Source organism: Eretmochelys imbricata, chromosome 1, assembly GCF_965152235.1.
Source record: "Eretmochelys imbricata isolate rEreImb1 chromosome 1, rEreImb1.hap1, whole genome shotgun sequence".
Lineage (NCBI taxonomy): Eukaryota > Metazoa > Chordata > Testudines > Cheloniidae > Eretmochelys > Eretmochelys imbricata.
Window position 1 is genome coordinate 246,312,434 of NC_135572.1, and position 22,012 is coordinate 246,334,445.

Here is a 22,012-nt window from a genome sequence, read left to right on the forward strand (position 1 = left end):
GAGAGCAGCCCTCACAGTTGAGAAGCGAGTGGCGATAGCCCTGTGGAAGCTTGCAACGCCAGACAGCTACCGGTCAGTTGGGAATCAATTTGGAGTGGGCAAATCTACTGTTGGGGCTGCTGTGATGCAAGTAGCCAACGCAATCAAAGATCTGCTGATATCAAGGGTAGTGACCCTGGGAAATGCGCAGGTCATAGTGGATGGCTTTGCTGCAATGGGATTCCCTAACTGTGGTGGGGCCATAGACGGAACCCATATCCCTATCTTGGCACCGGAGCACCAAGCCGCCGAGTACATAAACCGCAAGGGGTACTTTTCAATAGTGCTGCAAGCTCTGGTGGATCACAAGGGACGTTTCACCAATATCAACGTGGGATGGCCGGGAAAGGTACATGACGCTCGCATCTTCAGGAACTCTGGTCTGTTTCAAAAGCTGCAGGAAGGGACTTTATTCCCAGACCAGAAAATAACTGTTGGGGATGTTGAAATGCCTATATGTATCCTTGGGGACCCAGCCTACCCCTTAATGCCATGGCTCATGAAGCCGTACACAGGCAGCCTGGACAGTAGTCAGGAGCTGTTCAACTACAAGCTGAGCAAGTGCAGAATGGTGGTAGAATGTGCATTTGGACGTTTAAAGGCGTGCTGGCGCAGTTTACTGACTCGCTTAGACCTCAGCGAAACCAATATTCCCACTGTTATTACTGCTTGCTGTGTGCTCCACAATATCTGTGAGAGTAAGGGGGAGACGTTTATGGCGGGGTGGGAGGTTGAGGCAAATCGCCTGGCTGCTGGTTACACGCAGCCAGACACCAGGGCGGTTAGAAGAGCACAGGAGGGCGCGGTACGCATCAGAGAAGCTTTGAAAACCAGTTTCATGACTGGCCAGGCTACGGTGTGAAAGTTCTGTTTGTTTCTCCTTGATGAAACCCCCCGCCCCTTGGTTCACTCTACTTCCCTGTAAGCTAACCACCCGCCCCTCCTCCCTTCAATCACCGCTTGCAGAGGCAATAAAGTCATTGTTGCTTCACATTCATGCATTCTTTATTCATTCATCACACAAATAGGGGGATGACTACCAAGGTAGCCCAGGAGGGGTGGTGGAGGAGGGAAGGAAAGTGCCACACAGCACTTTAAGCACAGCACTTTAAAAGTTTACAACTTTAAAATTTATTGAATGACAGCCTTCTTTTTTGGGGGCAATCCTCTGTGGTGGAGTGGCTGGTTGGCCGGAGGCCCCCCCACCACGTTCTTGGGCGTCTGGGTGTGGAGGCTATGGAACTTGGGGAGGAGGGCGGCTGGTTACAGAGGGGCTGCAGTGGCAGTCTGTGCTCCAGCTGCCTTTGCTGCAGCTCAACCATACACTGGAGCATACTGGTTTGGTCCTCCAGCAGCCTCAGCATTGAATCCTGCCTCCTCTCATCACGCTGCCGCCACATTTGAGCTTCAGCCTTCTCTTCAGCCCGCCACTTACTCTCTTCAGCCCGCCACCTCTCCTCCCGGTCATTTTGTGCTTTCCTGCACTCTGACATTATTTGCCTCCACGCATTCGTCTGTGCTCTGTCAGTGTGGGAGGACAGCATGAGCTCGGAGAACATTTCATCGCGAGTGTGTTTTTTTTTCTTTCTAATCTTCACTAGCCTCTGGGAAGGAGAAGATCCTGTGATCATTGAAACACATGCAGCTGGTGGAGAATAAAAAAGGGACAGCGGTATTTAAAAAGACACATTTTATAAAACAGTGGCTACACCCTTTCAGGGTAAACCTTGCTGTTAACATTACATACATAGCACATGTGCTTTCGTTACAAGGTCGCATTTTGCCTCCCCCCACCACGTGGCTACCCCCTCAACCCTCCCCGCGGCTAACAGCGGGGAACATTTCTGTTTAGCCACAGGCAAACAGCCCAGCAGGAATGGGCTCCTCTGAGTGTCCCCTGAAGAAAAGCACTCTATTTCAACCAGGTGACCATGAATTATATCTCACTCTCCTGAGGATAACACAGAGAGATAAAAAACGGACGTTGTTTGAATGCCAGCAAACATACACTGCAATGCTTTGTTCTACAATGATTCCCGAGTACGTGTTACTGGCCTGGAGTGGTAAAGTGTCCTACCATGAAGGATGCAATAAGGCTGCCCTCCCCAGAAACCTTTTGCAAAGGCTTTGGGAGTACATCCAGGAGAACCGCGAATGCCAGGGCAAAGTAATCCTTTCACATGCTTGCTTTTAAACCATGTATAGTATTTTAAAAGGTACACTCACCAGAGGTCCCTTCTCCGCCTGCTGGGTCCAGGAGGCAGCCTTGGATGGGTTCAGGGGGTACTGGCTCCGGGTTCAGGGGGTACTGGCTCCAGGTCCAGGGTGAGAAACAGTTCCTGGCTGTCGGGAAAACCGGTTTCTCCGCTTGCTTGCTGTGAGCTATCTACAACCTCCTCCTCATCATCATCTTCTTCGTCCCCAAAACCTGCTTCCATATTGCCTCCCATCTACATTGAAGGAGTCAAACAACACAGCTGGGGTAGTGGTGGCTGAACCCCCTAAAATGGCACGCAGCTCATCATAGAAGGGGCATGTTTGGGGCTCTGATCCGGAACGGCCTTTCGCCTCTCTGGTTTTCTGGTAGGCTTGCCTCAGCTCCTTCAGTTTCACGCGGCACTGCTTTGGGTCCCTGTTATGGCCTCTGTCCTTCATGCCCTGGGAGATTTTGACAAAGGTTTTGGCATTTCGAAAACTGGAACGGAGTTCTGATAGCACGGATTCCTCTCCCCAAACAGCGATCAGATCCCGTACCTCCCGTTCGGTCCATGCTGGAGCTCTTTTGCGATTCTGGGACTCCATCATGGTCACCTCTGCTGATGAGCTCTGCATGGTCACCTGCAGCTTGCCACGCTGGCCAAACAGGAAATGAGATTCAAAAGTTCGTGGTTCTTTTCCTGTCTACCTGGCCAGTGCATCTGAGTTGAGAGTGCTGTCCAGAGCGGTCACAATGGAGCACTCTGGGATAGCTCCCGGAGGCCAATACCGTCGAATTGTGTCCACAATACCCCAAATTCGAGCCGGCAAGGCCGATTTAAGTGCTAATCCACTTGTCAGGGGTGGAGTAAGGAAATCGATTTTAAGAGCCCTTTAAGTCGAAATAAAGGGCTTCATCGTGCGGACGGATGCAGGTTTACATCGATTTAATGCTGCTAAATTTGACCTAAAGTCCTAGTGTAGACCAGGGCTTAATACTTATGAAGTGCTTTAGGGTTCTCAGACGAATGATATGATGAAGGGCCAAATGTTGTTTGTGTATACTATAAAGACAATATAGAAGGTGATACCTAAATGCTGCCTTAATAACCAGTTATCTGTTTTGCTGAATGGTTATACTTGACAATAGCAGAAGAGAAAAATCAGATGGGACATGATGGTGAAAATATGTATTTTCCTATCAGTATCTCCCTGAAGTGCATCCATTTTTCTTCATTTTATGTCACTCTTACCAGGTAGTCCGCTGGTAATTGGAGCAATATGTGAGCTCTCCCCCTTTTCATGACAAGAGATCCCTATTAACAATCACTGACACTGTGATCCATTGTTAGGCAGGTACCAGCATAACACAGCTCAAACCTCATCTGGGGTTCCTTTCTTCCTACAGGGCATCCTTTTCCAAAAAGAAATGCTACTCAGTGTTAAATAATGATATGCTTGCTGCTCCCATGGTTACAGCTCCTAACCTTTGTAACTAGGGATTGATCTGGTGTCAAGCAATGTGGATCAGAGATTGATTCATGAGAACGTTTCCCATCCCTGAATTTTAAGATACAGTTGTATACACTGTGTTTCCACTGAAAGGGTTGCCTGTGCAGTCAGTTCAATAATAATTATTTCAAATGAGAAACTATGATGGAAATGCTATAGATTTGCGTATGATTGTTGCTGTGCTGTTAGGCTCTTTTCCTTGGATTGTGAATTTTGGGGGGCAGGGACTGTTTTCCTCTGCCTTTATGTAGCACAGATCACAGAGGGGAGCCAATCTTGATTGGAGTCCATGGGGGCTACCACAACACAAATAATTTTGTCTGTGAACTAAGGTGACTTACTATTTCCCAGTTTCTTGCATACATACTCTAAGCCATGGAACACTTGATGGTGTTTCTAGGTTTTTGTAATATTGCTGTTACTCTACAAACATTTTCAAATTTTGGTGATGATAATACTTACCTACTTCAGAGGGGTATTGTGAGGAATTTGTCAGAAGGAGAAAACTGAGGCGCAGACAGGGTATGTGATTTGCCCAAAGTCACATAACAAGTAACAATCAGAGCCAGGCTCAGTTTTTTGGCAGCTCCTGGCTCCCAAGTCTGTACTCGGTTCACTAGACTCTGCTACTTTATCAGTGCCATATTAGTTTGTTTTGATGATAGCAGGAGGAAGGGAGGCCTAAAATAAGTGGCTTCAACTGCCTACATGTAAGAATCCCCAGAAATTAACTCCTTAGTGTATAGCTCTGCTTTTTGGAACTGGGTGATGGTATAATTATATTAACAGCATTAAAAATATCGTCATTGGATGTACATTGGGTTATTGGCATGTATACAGTGGCAGCCATTCAACAAGACCACCTAGAGCCTCCAAATGTACTTTTCAGTCTTCAGCAAAGATTTTAATATTTCTATATGCTGTTGACACATTCACATAAAATTGATTTATTTAAATCCTGAATCTGCCACCCCTACTCCCATTGAGTAGTACCTTTCTGTCTACACAGCTCTACTGACTTCATTAGGATACTTGCAGAGCAAGGTATTACTCAATGTAAGGGTGGCAGAACTGGGACCTTAGAGAATAAGATTGTGTACTCCTAACATAAGGTAATGTTACTGAATAGCTCTTATTCCAGACACATACTCAGCATTGTGTGTAGTTTATCTGAGTTAGAATGTCTGCAACCAGAAACAAGGCTTAAAGCCTGATGTAGCTTGTTTTGTTAACATATCCAGTCACTGTGTATAAAACTCAGCTGCTGTAGGGATGTTTAAGTGATAATGTGGATTGTACCCCAAAGAACGGTCTTGATGAAGAATATCAGCTGCACTATTCAAGTAATAGGTTGAGTTAGGATGCAAATTCTTTATTCTCATGCTTCTGATTTCTTTGTTCATGTATGAAAATGCACAAATAATTAAATTTTCATGTCAGAATAACAAACGCCAGAGAACAAGGGAATGGGAATGCTGACAGAGAACCTACAGGTGTCAGATGATGTTGCTGTAATCAGTTAAATAACTACTGCTGTCTTTGTGTATGACGTTAATCCCTTTTGTTTTCTGTTTTCCAGCATCCCAGTGTCCCAGACTATCCTCCATCTGATGGGTATGCATTCAGTAACACAGTTTACAAAAGAGGGCCTCTGCTGGACCAGGGGGCAGCTGTTGCTGCCTTTAAACAAACTGTTAGCCGACATGTAGATAGGTAACACTGAATGGACATCATGTATAGAGCTGTGGATAACTGTCCCAATTTATCACTATTGGGGTGGAGGTGTCTCTGTTTGTTCTTCTATTTCTATGTCCGGAGTGTGCGTCATTTCCTAAAGGAGAAAGTCCTCCCTGTAATATGGTGCTTGGCTTAACTTTATTTAGTGCTGATTATATAAAGCTCCTTTAGAGTACTCTCTGCATGAGCACCCATTTAAAGTCCCCTTTGTATACACTGTTAAATGGGTGCTTCTGTCAAAAGCAATAAATTAATGGAAGTGGAATTCTGAGCGTTATCAGACTGAATCAGAACACAGGATCTTTTAATATGGACATAACATAACCTATTTTTGGTTTGTTTCCAAATGTAGAATGCCATTTACTCTTTTTGGAAATACAAAGAATTGCTTTGCCATTCCTTGGAATTTTTTGTTACTCCCCCACTCCACCCCCAGTTTTGATTCTTAACACCCATGTTTAGAATAGGAATCAAATCTTTCTTTTCCCTGTGCTCAGTGTGGAATTATACATACAGCTCTGAAATTGTAACAAGTGGTGACCAAGCACAGTGTAAGGGAGTGTTTTTGCACAAAGGAGCTATTTCCTTCCCATCCCTTCAGCTTTGTCTGAGTAGATTACAATCAGCACCTTGGATATGTGATGTTGGGTTCTCCAGTTAGACCGTGTCTGTATGGGAAGGTTATACTGGTAGAAGTGAAGGTGTAAATTTAAACAAATATAGTTTTTTATATATATATATATATATATATATAGTCCAACTATATATAAATATAGTCAAACGTAGACACTCATTCCTCTACAAAAGTGCATTATTTTTGGTTTAGCTTATGTTACTTGGGAAGAGGTTTAAGCTAAGTGGAAAAAAGTCACTCTTCTCCAGAATAAAAATGCCCACACAGTGGGATTGTAAAGGGAAGGGTAAACCCCTTTGAAATCCCTCCTGGCCAGAGGAAAAACTCCTCTCACCTGTAAATGGTTAAGAAGCTAAAGGTAACCTCGCTGGCACCTGACCAAAATGACCAATGAGGTGACAAGATACTTTCAAAAGCTGGGAGGAGGGAGAGAAACAAAGGGTCTGTGTGTCTGTCTTTATGCTGCCTTTGTCAGGGATAGACCAGGAATGGAGTCTTAGAACTTTTAGTAAGTAATCTAGCTAGGTATGTGTTAGATTATGATTTCTTTAAATGGCGGAAAAAAGAATTGTGCTGAATAGAATAACTATTTCTGTCTGTGTATCTTTTTTGTAACTTAAGGTTTTGCCTAGAGGGGTTCTCTATGTTTTGAATCTAATTACCCTGTAAGGTATCTACCATCCTGATTTTACAGGGGGGATTTCTTTATTTCTATTTACTTCTATTTCTATTAAAAGTCTTCTTGTAAGAAAACTGAATGCTTTTTCATTGTTCTCAGATCCAAGGGTTTTGGGTCTGTGGTCACCTATGCAAATTGGTGAGGCTTTTTATCCAACATTTCCCAGGAAAGGGGGGGTGCAAGTGTTGGGAGGATTGTTCATTGTTCTTAAGATCCAAGGGTCTGGGTCTGTAGTCACCTAGGCAAATTGGTGAGGCTTTTTACCAAACCTTGTCCAGAAAGTAGGGTGCAAGGTTTTGGGAAATATTTTGGGGGGGAAGACGTGTCCAAACAGCTCTTCCCCAGTAACCAGTATTTGTTTGGTGGTGGTAGCAGCCAATCCAAGGACGACGGGTGGAATATTTTGTACCTTGGGGAAGTTTTGACCTAAGCTGGTAAAGATAAGCTTAGGAGGTTTTTCATGCATCTGTACCCTAGAGTTCAGAGTGGGGGAGGAACCTTGACATACTGGTACAACTATATATTTGATACCATTTTCCTGTGTAAACAAGGTCTTAGCTCTCTCTGTGTGTGTGTGTGTGTGTGTGTGTGTGTGGAGGGGGGGCGGCAGAATTCTTATAACTGTTGTGTTAACTGGCTGAATTCAAAATTATGTGCTGAAGCAATTGTGGAGAGATGGGAGAGCTTAAGTGGAAGGGGGAAGGGTAGCCTTGAGAAGAAGAAAACAAACTGCTCATTTCAGTTACAGGTTGCATATCCTCAGCCACTTCTAACTCACTTTTTATCAATAGAAGCTAAATTGGTAATTTTTCAGCACTTCAAAGTTAGTTTTTGTAATGGAAGGCGAGTGGATAGTGGCTGCTGGACCACAAACTGCTGCTGTAAACTTCTTTGACAAAGAAGGGTTCCATGTAATCCCCTATTTAAAAAAAGAAAAGAGAGAGAAAGGGAGAAGGTCGCTTAAATTGAATGAGCCATTCACTAACGTGCTAAGGTGTGCAATTGGAGGCTACTAACATACGCTTCTTGGTGGTGGAAGGCAGTTGACTTTTGATCTCACGGTACATCAGTAGTGGACACCTGGGATGCATGGTTTACATCATCACTCTGACACAGAATGACTAGTGACTTTGCTTTCTAATGAAGTTGTGTGGTGTTTCAGCATACATGTAAATCCAGCTCCAAGAGCCTCCCAGTCTACTTGTGCTTGATTGTGCTTTCTGGGATACTATGTTACAAATATTGATGCAAAAAATAAGCTTATTTTTTGCACCAACATTTGTAACATAGTATCTCAGAAAGCCTTGCAACCGCAGCCTACATAGGAAAATGCAAGTTGATTATAACTACATCGTATCTAATTGGTAATGTGGTGGAGCCTCAGTGAAGGTGCATGTGCAGTGGGCAGGTTTCACAGGGAATCATCAAGCATAAATAGAGTGGGAGGATCCTGGAGCTAGATTTGAAAGGTGGGATTTTCACTGGCCTTTCTCTGCTCAAGGAAATTTACCACTCGTTTCAACAGGAGCAGAGTTAAAGCTGAACTGAAAGCTTTTGAAAATCCCACCTGGATTTTTTTTTTCTATTGGGAGAGTAATTGGAGCGAAGGTTAGAAACTGCAGATAGGGGGGATGAGTTTGAAAAGGCAGCACAAAAATGTGTAAGGATTATCAGGAGGGCATTAGTCATTCAATGAAATGGCAAGAAGGCAATCAGAAACTGTAAACCAATAAGGTGGCTTAAAAGTGAGTACAAAATAGGCAAAACTGGGATTGCTATCCTCTCCTTTGACATTGTAATGACTAAATTATGGTTATGGGTATGAACATTGTTCATATCATGTTTTCCTTTCCTCCCTTACATGTGCTAATCGCTTTCAATGTATTGTTTTTTCTTTCAAACCTATATATAGATTTACAATCTAAATATGACTATGCCTTTGTTCTGCTCTTCAAGTAAAGTGAGACAGTTCTCCACAGCCAAAAATAGCTAGGTAACTACTGGAGTACTCAAGGATGTACTTGGGATCAGTAGTTACAATCAGCAAACTGCCAACAGTAAAAATTCATTTACCTCTCCATGGTGTGATGTTATGTCCAGCATTTCAAAGTCATTATTTGTTTACTGTTTATATTATCCATTAGTTCATTAACTCTTCTACATGGTGGTTTTGATGTGCATGTCATTTGCGTTAGGTGCATATTGCTTTTGTTTCTTTTAGAAGTTTTTTTTGGGGGGGGGGGGGGTTAGCTTTTGACCTCAAAGACTTGGTTGTACATCTGAGAACCCACTAGCTCACTTTCCAAAAGGAATCTGAACAGATCTTTCCTTGTGGAACGAGAGTGTTGTACTCTGTATTCTTCATCCCACTAAATTTTATATGAATTTTACCGTTAACTGCTCATAAGTCATTTTTAATTCTCGCTTGAGCTAATGACTCTGGGGCTATTAGTTTACGTAGTGCCTTATGGACAAATAAGAAAATTTACCTGTGGTGGGCAAGTATTTTTGACATTGGCAATTTAGTTTGATTGGATTTAATGCTGAAAATTATTCATTCTGTCTGCAGTCATGGAGACATTACAAACAAGTAATTTGAAATGTAAGTTGTGATGCACTCTAGAGAGTGCAATCTTTCTTTAAGCACAAAAGATGCTTTGTAAATTACTACAAATTGTAAACCTTTCCCAATATATCAGTTTGCTTTATCACACAAGACTATTAAATCCAGTATAATCCTTTACAGGAATACAGCTATAAATCGGATGCATTGAATTGATTTACTTTAACGCAGTGACATCTGCTAATCTCTAAATTATTACAGTACTTACTGCAAGTTCTGAGCTAACCATTGTTACCAACTCTTGAGGTCTGTGAAACTCAATTAATACTTTTTGTCTTTTGCTGGCTTGTTAATGTTGTAATGGGTGATTATAGTGTGCATTGGTAAATTCTATGGCAATTAAGTGTCCTAAAATAGATTATCAGGATACAGCTTGCTTAAATGTTTTATTTTTTAAATTGCTTGCTTCTCTTGAAAGTCTAGCAGAATAATGGTTGGGTTGTTTGCTTTGTAGAAATTATGAAGCACACGGTAAGGCACAGCCCAAGAGATATGCCAAATCCAAGTATGACTTTGTGGCAAGAAACCACAGTGAACTTTCTGTCTTGAAGGATGATATTTTAGAGGTAATGTAGTACACAGAAATGAAATTTCTAATACTTCCCAGAACTGATGGCGTCCTCTCTGTGGGCAGTCTGAATGTTTGGGGTGATGACTTCTGACACACTAGTCTGAATTCTTCTGTAGGAATATGGAAAGTTCAGTTATTTTGTATCTTAGTCAAGATGCATGGGGATTCCATGCTGACCTATCACTTGTTGCTATAGACCTCATCTCTTTAATAGTTGGGTGGGATTTCACAGTCTTCTGCAATATGAATTTTAATATTAAAAATCTTTGAATAACAAAGTCTAGAGACCCCATTCTTCCAGTCATTGTTCATACACATAGCGAGGGACAGTCTCTCACTTGAAAAGATTACAATCTAAATAGACAAGCCAGGCAAAAGGGGGAAGGAGAAACAGAGGCACAAAGAGATAAAGTTCTTGCCCGAGTTCTTGCATAGCAGTGGCAGAGTCAAACCTGGGACCTCTGACTACCAGCCCAGTTCCCTATTCTTGGAGCAATGCTGTCTCCCCAACTATTTACCTTCCCAAAATATCATGATATCCTTAGGTTACTACTATCCTTGGCCAGCAGTTTAGAGTGCATATGTTCACCTTTAAGGGTGTGTCCTCTTCTCACACATGTATATCTCTGCTTACTTCCACTATGCCCCTTACATGGGGAATGCCCGATATGAACTGATCTTTAAGATCACTACTCTTTTTTTCTATTCCACATCCCACCTTTGTTAAGTGCCTCAAAGAAACGAAGCGCTTATGGGCTATGTCTGCATTTGGAGCTGGGGTGTGATATTCCCAGTTGGAGTAGACCTACACGTGCGAGCTTGCAAACCGTGTAGCCCCAGTTGCATGGCAGCAGCATGCGCTAGCCACCCAAGTACAAATCTACCAGTACGCAGGACAGCGAACCCATGCCGCCACTTGAGGCTGCCTGTGCTGCCGTGGCTGTGCGACTGTTGTTGGCACACGAACTCAGCGAGCGCTTGGATGAGTTATGTCCATTCAAGCCGGGAATCGCACCCTGAGCTTCAAGTGTAGCTGCAGCTACTGAGGGACAGAAAGAGATGGTTGGTACTTCATAATATATAATTTTAAAAAAAAATGGTACTTAATCAAATATATTCTTTTTTTATTTATGTCCCTCTCCCTCAAGCCTTCATAGATCACTGGTTAGGCTATAAGGTCTTTGGGGGAGGAACTTTGTATTTATATCTGTAAGTATAGTGCCAGCTACACTGGCACCTGAGTCCTGAGTTAAACCTCTAAACGCTACTAAGTGTAAATATTAATTATGATGATACAAAGGGTGGTCTACAATAATTTCTTTGAGGCACCAATAAGAGCTGTGTCTTGGCACTATAATCAATTATTTGTATTTCTAAAGTGTTCTCGGCTATTGACTGTGTTGGAAGCATTTGATTTCTGTACTGGTGGGGAGTCTTATTTGCCTCCTGTGGAGATTAGAATAATTCTTTAGCTGAATTGAGCATGAGGGATAATCTATTTCAGGCTTAGCTTAATTAATAAAAGGCAGCATAATGCAGTGAGGTCCCATACCGGCCACCAGAAATCCCCAATTACCCAGCTGCCAACGTTCCATAAATACAATCACCACACACCCAAATAAAACCAAAAAGGAGACAAAAAAGTCTTCTAGTTAGGTCAGAGTGAGTGGACGAACTGGAGGAAGCAGGTGAATTACATTAAAAATGCATTTTCCCTCTATTAAATCTTAATGATCAGTTATAGATGAGATTAAAAAAATACCCTTCAATGTCCTTTTTCTTGTATGATTACTGGTCAGGCATGTGTATTAGAAACACGGACTGTTTAAAAGCAATAAACAACGTATTTCTATATTAATGAAGCAGCTAACTGGGATGATTTCAGATGATGTTTGTTCACTATTCTATGTTTGGGCTACTCCCTGACTGTTGACTGGTATGCATCTAAGATTTGGTTTGGTTAGGTTAGTTCTTATGATGTCAGTGTAGAGGTCACCAAACAGTTTGTGCAGCTCCATGATGTTCTGTCCTAAGCAAAATCTGGTGTACAGATTAATTTTTTTATGTTGTTAATCAGGTTGACCTGAAACGGACACAATTTGAGATGGCAGTAGAAAATTTGTGCCCTCTCTCCGGTGATTGCAATCAATCTAATTAAAAAAGAAACAGGGATCATGGAAAGTGGGGAGGGAGCAAAGGCCTGTGATGAGGAAGGAACTAAATCTGACTGAACAACTGACAGTTGCTGGACCAGATCCTGGCAACGACAGGGCTTTGCTTTAAGTGTTGCAGCGCAAGCCTCAAAACAAGCCTGACATAAATGTCATTCAACCTCTTAACTTGACTTATTGTATCAAATGATTTCAGATCCTCGATGACAGAAAACAATGGTGGAAAGTTCAAAATAAAAGTGGCCTTGCAGGGTTTGTGCCAAACAACATCTTGGATCCACTGCGACCTCAGGAACCTGGTTTAGGACATTCTGAACCTGCATACAGTCACACCATACAGGTATCCTTTGTTCCTTAGAAAAAAAATCCATTTATATTTTTAATGATGGAGTAGGGTAAGGTGGTTCAAAGCAGAACAACAACAAAAATCTGTAAATTCTACTGCAACCTCAAAATTCCTGTTGGCTCTATATAAGTTGAACTTTATTTCTCTGTTATGTAGAGTCTAAAATAAAAATAAAATTGACAGAATTTATAATAGGTCAAATCTTTTCCTTTGGATCTTCTGTTTCTGTTATCCGATTGACAGACATCAAATATTCGAAACCTAATATGTATGGTGTACATTTATTTTAATTACAAATACCTTTCATATGTTGATAGCTGTTGATGCCAAAGAAGGAGTTTGAATTATTTAAGGTAGGGTTAACTTCATTCCTTCTCAGAGAGTGAATTTTAGCGTATCCTTTAGTTTCTGTCCTTTTTGTGTGTTGTATGTATATCTATTAGTCTATAATATCTACTTCTCTCAATTTTGGAGTGAATAGGTCTAGACCTCTGTGTGGTATTGTGGGTGCCATAGAATCATGTGTTTGCTGTTTGAATTTATGGAGCAATCATTTCTCAACGATAGCCCTAGAGCACCAACAGAAAAATTTGATGCTTGTGTCTAAGCTTTTGGCCTAATTTTGTTTTTCTTTTACATAATGGTGGGTTGAAGTATTTTATCTGCTCGTTATATACATGGAGCACAACCAGAGCCCAATACTGCAATGGTAAATTACCAGGGTTCTTTACATACATTTAATTACTCATGTGAATAAGGATTTGTAGGATAAGGACCAAATACGTTTTTTTTACACTATCATAACAGGCCAATGGCTTATATTTAGCTGGAGATACCATATTTTGGGAGAGTTTGTTTTTTTTCTTTCTGCTGTGTTGGTTCTAGAGATGGGCAAGCCAGTTAAGATAAAGCAGAATTCCCAGCCCTGCCCCTGAACCAAACTTTGATCCAAAATGCAAACCAAACTTCAACTGAAACTTTCTGTGGTTAACGTGTTTCCCCATTATTCATTTCCTTGTACCTCTGCATTTATAGTTTCCAGTTCAAAATAGAAGTGCTCATCTACAATTGTTTAGTGTTTGTATTACAGAGGCATCTGGAGGTCCTAATCAAGGCTCTCGTGCTAGGTGCTGTCCACATAAATCACACAAAAGAAAGATGCAGCCTTTTATGCTATTTCTGGCCTGTCTAGGGATACCTGAGCATCTCTCGTGAAACTAGTCTCGCAATATATCCAGGCTAATATTGAAAAACCCAGTACATTCAGATAAAGTACTTGGGATAAGTATCCAAAATTTTGAGCACTCACTTAAACTTGGGACTGATCAGTAGTCCATATAAGTCAACGGGAGTCTTTCCATTGAGCTCATTGGACTTTGAATCAGGTCTTTTATGAAGTTTGCCTCTCACTAGTTGTTTTCCAGTAACGTTTGAGCTCTTCCTCTGAATAAATTCTGTTTTTATGTGTGTGTGAAATGAAGCATGTATGTGTAGTGTTTTGCAAACTCTGTTTAAAGATCTGTTGTGGTTTTTTTCTAACTCAAGTGCATGTATTTTCAGTTTGTTTGTTTTGGAACTACTTACAAAAAAAAATTAAGCAGGTCTTGTTGGGACATTTTTGAGTAGAAGTTTGTAATACGTTTTGCATGATTCACTCCAGATTTTGGAGGATTTCATGAAATAATGAAACAACATCAAAAAATAGAAGTCCATGTTTTCACTAATTTCACAGAATCATGGAAATTAGAAATGGGTAATAATGATCTTTAATGCCATAGTCCTTCCACCCCCTTACAGTAGTAGATTGTTCCCAACAGTTCATTGTACTTCTGCTTTGTTCAGTTTAAAATAATCCAAATGCACCACTTCCCTTATGAAGCTGTTCTAGATCTCGCAGGGAATTTTCTTGTATTCACCCTAACTGTTCCGTTTCCTCTCTTCACCCTGTTGCTTGATTTGTTGATGCAGCTGGTGGCTATGTAACCGAAAAGAAAGAACCTATATTCAAAACGTAAGAACAGCCATACTGGGTCAGACCAAAGGTCCATCTAGCCCAGTATCCTGTCTTCCGACAGTGGCCCGTGCCAGATAAGTCCAACTCCTATGCAACTGTACATATTAAAAAAAAAAAGCAACAATATAGGAAATAATGCATAAAGAAAGCATTCCCCGGGCAGCTGCAGGCTGTACTTGGCTCATTATTGTAGTTTGATCATTTTAAAATAATCGCTAAATAGTCATCATCCTAATGTTTGCTCTCTAAGGCAAATTACATTTGGCAATACCATAATTTACAATGTTATCTAAAAAATCACCTGAGATTTAGTGCATCACAAATTGTTGCCTAAACTTATAGTCGTGAATGAGGAAGGTCTTTACAAACAGGTAACATTCATAGTTACTAGTGTCACCTTCTATTTCATGTTGAAGATTATAAACTTAAGTGCTCCTGAGCCTTTTCTCTTGGGTATTAATTTGGCCCATATTAACATAGAGGTGTACAGATGCTGTTTTTAATATGTTTAGCCTCACTACTAACTGTGAAGTAGGGAAGTGCTATTATCCCCATTTTACTGAGGGAGAGCTGAGGCAGAGAGAGACTAAGTGACTTGCTAAAGTGTCCCCCAGGAAGTCTCTGGGAGAACAGGGAATTGAACCTGGACCTCCTGAGTCCCAGACTGGCACCATAACTTTCTTTCGTCTCCTCCAAATGTGAGCACTGGCTTCTGTACGATCCGTTCCAATGCACCTAAGTGCTGAGCAGGCTTCTCCATGCTTTCAAACACAACTTCTGCTTCAGCGCTGGCATGCATGGGGCCTGTCAGTTGTGACAAATGCTGTGGGCTTTTTTGATGTAGTTATTTATTTGTCCGTTCATTTAAGGTGGTCTGCAAAGCACACATGACAGCAGGGAAAATCCACTTCCTGATGCTAAGGCCTTGAGGCCCCATTGAGACTGTCAGACTCATTTTTTCTTATGATTTTTCTACAGAAGTAACCCCTCTCTTGGGGAGGTGAATAGCTAGGGCAGAGGTCGGTAACCTATCAAAGAGGAGGAGCCATTTTTTGGTTTTTGTCTTTGACCAAAATATTTTGAGAGCTGCATCACACGCAAAGCTACTTGTAGAGTTAGAATTTATCAACTAACAATAATTGAACATATTAAAAAAACGAGGAGTCCTTGTGGCACCTTAGAGACTAACAAATTTATTTGGGCATAAGCTTTCATGGGCTAGAACTCACTTCATCAGATGCCCATGAAAGCTTATGCCCAAATAAATTTGTTAGTCTCTAAGGTGCCACAAGGACTCCTCATTGTTTTTGCTGGTACAGACTAACACGGCTACCACTCTGAAACATGAACATATTAAAGTTATTACTACTGACCAATACTTTTAATATGACTTCTGCCATTTGAATATAAACACATTGGTTCCCAGCTAACGGGAGCTGCGGGGGCGGTGCTTGCGGGCGCAGGCAGTGCACAGAGACCCGCTGCCTCCTTCCCCCCAAGGGGCATGCAGAGACGTGCCAGCAGCCAGCTGCTTCCAGGAGCAGCGTGGGGCCAAAGCCCTGCTGCGCCGACAGCCGGGAGCCGCCTGTGGTAAACGCCTCCCAGCCAGAACCTGCACTTTGCACCCCCTCAAAAAACAGCTGCCCTCAAGGAGGCAGCCAAAAAGCTGCATGTGTCTCCGGAGCCACAGGTTGCCCACCCCTGAGCGAGGGCATTAATTATTGCACTTAATTACTTGAATATATGCAAGAGAGCCTTTTGCGTACTTGCAGCTTTGTTTGCTCTGCTGTTGACCTTTGTCAGTACTCATTGAATTAGATTTTGGGTTGAACTCTGAAACCTCTTAATGGGCTGGTCCAAGATAGTTACCTGATAGTGAGTCCTTGGTGCCTTTGGAGATGGTGGTCAGTACAGCAGACTTACAAAATAGGCGAGCCACTAGCCCAGTCTATCTCCACAGTCCAAGGGCTATGGAATGTTCTCCCCTCTGGTCTAGGGTAAACTGTGGAATTTCAAATTACTAAACAAAGACATTCAAATTACTAAAATACTAACATTTTCTTTTAGAACTTCAGTATGGCACACTGGTGCTTGTGTATGAGTTTTATGCTAATGTGACTTCCTTGTTGTCATAGCCTCTTATGATTTTAGCTGTTTAATCTGCCTTTGTCACTGTAGAGCAGCAAAGATATTTTGACCGATGTCAGATAAACAATACATTATGCATATTAATAATTTGCCAAGCAATCTAATCATTTCCTTTCTTTTAGTAATAACATTTCCAGTGGAAATAGAGTAGATACAATAATTGTGCATTTTATTATTTTTTCAAAAAGTAAAATTGAGAGATGTGATTTAAAAGGTGTGACATGATGGATACGGCCCTGTGAGTCAGAGGAGTATTATACCCATTTTATAGATGAGCTCAGGCACAGAGGGCAAATTTCCACTCTTTTGTTTTCAAAATTTGAGACTCAATGAGATTTACGCTCCTCAGCCACTTGTGAAAATAGGACTTAGCGCCCAAGTGACTTAGGGACCTTTTGAATATGTTATGTAAAGGCACTTAAATGACTTGACAAATGTCACCGAGGAATTTGGTGAAAGAACTGGGAATTAAACTTTTACATCCTGATTTCCAGCCCACTGCCTTAACCCCAAGGCCACTCATCTGCTTTTTTAACCCTTTGCAAGTCTGAGCTGTGCTGAATGACAGAGGTACCTAGATAGTTATATGCAAATATTTGCTATCCATATTTTTACAAATTGTTAGAGATTACTCTAATCCAATAAACAATTGAATGTAGAGCTATATGTATAACACGTTTTTCGCTTTACTGGCAATTCCAAATAAGTGTGGGGTTGGGGAAAATTGTTTTGGGTCTAACCAAAACCAGTGTGTTTTTTAAATTTTCAGCTAGGTTTTTTTTTTTTTTTACCTATCATTTCTGGTTGAACAAAATGTTTCATTAGATTTTGAGTGTTTAATACTTTTAATAAATTTACATTAAATTTTCAAATAAATAGTCATTTTGAACCAAAAAATAAATATATTTCCTTTAGAAAATAATGTTTTTTTCATTTTGACTGTTTCGGAAATTTTTTTACATGAACAATTGTCAAAATGGATACAATTCACAAAATGTTTCATAGAGTCATAGAAGTATAGGACTGGAAGAGACCTCAGTAGGTCATCTATTCCAGCCCCCTTCACTCTATGCAGGACTATGTAATAACTAGACCATTCCTGATAGGTGTTTGTCTAACCTGTTCTTAAAAGCCTCCAAAGATGGAGAGTCCACAACCTCCCTAGGCAATTTATTCCAGTGCTTAACTACCCTGACAGTTGGGAAGTTTTTCCTAATATCCAGCCTACACCACCCTTGCTTCAATTTCAGCCCATTGCTTCTTGTGTCCTCAGAGGTTAATGAGAACAATTTTTCACCCTCTTCCTTTTAACAAATTTTTATGTATTTGAAAACTGTTATGTCTCAGTCATCTCTTCTCCAGACTAAACAAACCCATTTTTTTCAGTCTTTCCTCATAGGTCATGTTTTCTAGACCTTTAATCATTTTTGTTCCTCTCTTCTGGACTTTCTCTAATTTGTCAACATCTTTCCTGAAATGCGGTGCCCGGGAGTGGACACAGTACTCCAGCTGAAACCTTATCAATGTGGAGTAGAGCAGGAAAATTACTTGTCTTGCTTGCAACACTCCTGCTAATACATCCCAGAATGGCGTTCACTGTTTTTGCAACAGTGTTACACTGTTGACTCATATTTAGCTATTCACTATATTCGCTATAGCCCACAGATCTCTTTCGGCAGTATTCCTTCCTAGGCAGTCATTTCCCATTTGTATGTGTGTAATTGATTGTTCCTTCCTAAATGAAGTACTTTGCATTTGTTCTTATGGAATTTCATCCTATTTACTTCAGGCCATTTCTCCAGTTTGTCCAGAGCATTTTGAATTTTAATCCTGTCCTCCAAAGCACTTGCAACCAGCTCCCAGCTTGGTATTGTCCGCAAACTTGTATGAGTGTTTTCTCTTTGCCATTATCTAAATCGTTGATGAAGATATTGAGCAGAACTGAACCAGGACCAATCCCTGCAGGACCGCACCTGACATGCCTTTCCAGCTTGACTGTGATCCCCTGTTTCAGTATTACTGAATCTTCATTCCCTCCCCTCCTCCCCCCAAAAAAAGTTTCAGCCAAAAAAATGTGCCCAGCTCTGATTGTGCAGTACAGCTGAACTCAGAAATCCACTGCGATTCCTCAAGGGCTGTTGTTAGATATGGTGTTGTTTAATATCTTGATAAATGACCTAGAATAAAGCAATGATAAAATTTACCAAAGGTACATGTGTAGGGTCAGTGGTTGACACTGGAAATACCCCCGGGATCTTCAAGAAATTTAATGTTGACAATTACACATTTTATGACGTTTGCAAATCCGAAGAATTACAAAGCGCTTATCAGACTTTTAGTCAGCTAGAAATCAGTTAGAATATGCTGTATATTGGGTAGATGCTTTCACTTCTCCAATATTGCAGCTATTACTCCTGGGGGGATTCTGTGCCAAAAATTTCTGTGGACAATATTTTAAAATTCTGCATATCTTATTTGTCAAAACAACACAATATAATCACACCAGTTTGAATTATTTTGGTAATTTATTTCAAGATACGTGTGAACAAGTATATCTGTAACAATACAGATAGCAAAAAAGTTTCAGGAAAATGTTTTGTCAAATAGATTCCTTACTAGGCATACTAATACAGAATTTTGAGTAATAATTTATTTAAACTACAATACAGAAACATTTTCCGCACCCCTCAGAAGCAGTGCAAAGGCTTGGAGGAGTTGGGGGTAACAGAGGAGCTGAGGTAGAGGGAAGTAATTGCTGGGTAGGAACCTGGGAGTGAACTTGGAGGGTTGTTGGGTGGGGTAGAAGCATGGAACAGGTTTTTTTGGGGGGGAGGGATTGTTAAGGAGTTGGGGACCACCCCATGCAGACCCTGGCTGACCCCTAGCTTCTCCGATTCAGTCAGGCACATCTGCCCCATCCGCATGTCCCTGAACCCACACTCAGCCAACCCCTGCCCTCATGCACCTCCCGCCCCATCCCCATGTGTCCCAGCCACCCTTGCCCCCATGTGGCCCTGCACCCCCACTCCCATTCAGCCCCCACACCAGCCCCTCTGAACGCCACTATATGTAACCCTCCAGCAGCCCATGTGCCTCACTTTGTTCCATCCCCATATCCCATGCCTCCTCACCTGACCCCATGGCAGGAATGCTATGAGGAATGCAGTCTCTCTTCCTTAGTATCAGCTGCTGACTGCTCTGGCCAATGAGCTGGCTGCCCTCAGTTCTGGCACCATGGCAGCCCTTGGTGGGCTAAAAGCATAACTGCAGCATCTCTCCAGCAGAGTGTATTTTCTGCGGGGAAAAAATGCGGGGGACAGGAATTCTGTGCATGCACAGTGATGCAGAATTCCCCCCCAGGAGTAAACCATAACAAAGCTGGGCTTGGTCAGTATTAAAAGGGAGATCTCCAAAAGAAAATTCAAGTGCTGTAGGAGTGTTTGAGCTTATTAGGAATTTATCATGATTATAGAGCTAGCTGCACCTCTCCCCCTCTTTTGGTCTCTGACAGCACACACTCAGGTGCTAGGCCTCATGCTCCTACGTGTCTTAGGGTGGAATTTCACAATTACACCATTCTTAGACTGGGCTCTGGGCTACAGTACCCTATATGTCAACCATCATTACCCAGCAGGTCCAGCTGGGCTTGGTCACCTGCACTTCAGGAGCCAGTGACCAAATATTCTTCTTAAAATTAGTGTTTAATTAGCAAAAAGAACAAAGTATTAGAGAATTCTGTCTCTTCCCTTGCCATTCCTTTTTCACCCCTCAGTTCTGCTCTCTAACCATTGGAATCCTGTGCAAAACAGCAGTATGTCTGACTTGGCCTATATATTGAGAGACAATCCTGGCCACTAGTTTCAAGATCTAAACACCCGTGCACATATACAAACACCCTGGTGTGGTGGAAATAAAGTGCTGCCTGCCAGGGATTGATCACACCTGCTTGGGTTTAGATGGTCCCTCAATGACTTTATCTGCCTTAGGTCAAGTCCACGCTACGGGGGAATGTTGATCTATACTACGCAATTTGAGTTACGTTAGTAGCATAACTGAAGTCGACGTAGCTTAGATCTACTTACTGTGGGGTCCACACTATGCTATGTTGATGGGATACCGGAGTGGACGGGAGAGTGATCCACGGTCAATTTAGCGGGTCTTCACTGGACTCGCTAAATCGACCCCCGGTGGATTGATTGCCACAGTGTCGATCCACCGGTAAGTGGAGACAAGCCCTTAGTTTTATTTTAGCTGGCAGATATAGTCATGCTACCAAACCTTTTGGCTTTATAAAGTGGTAAGTTGGATTCCATTTTAACAATTCTAGTTAAATCGCCTCAAATATTCTAGTTTCAGGAAGAACAAATGTTAATGTCTTTTTTTTCTATTCCGAATCCCCAACACACATTTAAACCATTTGAATCTGAGTTGATTAGGCTGATTAACACTCAGAAGCTTACACTACAATACTGCAATGATGCACAGTATCTCCCTGATCTCACCTGAAGGGTTTTTTAACCATGAAGTGTAGATGCTATTTGTATCTATTCAAAGGTACCTTTTAAAGCAAACTGGTTACTTACTAAAGTGTCATTCATTTTTCTAGTGTTTTTCGTAATGACCTCCTAAAGAAAATGTTACATGTTAAATTCTTACCAGTCATTCTGGGGATCCTTACAAGAGAAGGCAAACCTTTTACCAAAGAACCTACCTTTTTGTTTGCTTTGGCATGTGAGCACCGAGGTAGAGTTCTATTCTCCTCCTTTAGGACAAACGTCCTTCACGTTCCTTGTAATCTTGTCCATGAAGCCTTTCTTTCAAGTCTTTTTTTTTTTGTTTAGCTATTGGCTTAAAATATTTCTCTGTGACTTCCCCCTGACACTGAGCATTTGTGCCCAAAATTCATGTCTGTTGCCAGCTGCTCTAGATACCGATGTACTTGTATATTGCCAACTGTTAACTTCCCTGTTGATTGTGAAGTGCACTGTAACAAAGGGGAACACATGCCAGGTGCTCATTTGGTAGTGGCCAAAGAGATGATGTCATTTTGAATTGAGCCAGTACCCCTTTATATTATTCCTTAATAAAATGCTGTTCTATTAAATTTGCTGTCATAACATGGGTTATTAGTGATTGAGAAGATGCCACTTTTCTATCTGAGTCAGTTCTGATCCAATTCTGCATTATGCTTTAAGGGGGCACTTAGCGGATAGAAGTGCTATTGTTTGGATGTCCTGATATGTAAATATGTCCTGATTACTGAGAGTGGTTCAAATTTCCCATTTAGTACTTTTTTCAAGAAATGGGGAATTAATCTTGACAATCCTAGCCAATACCAACCA

General features: G+C 41.5%; 1 protein-coding gene across 2 annotated transcripts in view; it reads left to right on the top strand.

Annotated features, from left to right (window-relative positions):
- EPS8 (EGFR pathway substrate 8, signaling adaptor) overlaps positions 1–22,012 on the top strand; it is a 64,837-nt gene that overhangs the window by 23,412 nt on the left and 19,413 nt on the right. Inside the window, exons 11-14 of one of the 2 annotated variants that reach the window (XM_077807488.1) lie at positions 5,327–5,460; positions 9,875–9,986; positions 12,359–12,502; positions 12,826–12,861. In XM_077807488.1, the coding sequence (XP_077663614.1) occupies positions 5,327–5,460; positions 9,875–9,986; positions 12,359–12,502; positions 12,826–12,861 (426 nt within the window). The remainder of the gene's footprint in view (positions 1–5,326; positions 5,461–9,874; positions 9,987–12,358; positions 12,503–12,825; positions 12,862–22,012) is intronic. The other variant, XM_077807487.1, reaches the window with a different exon arrangement.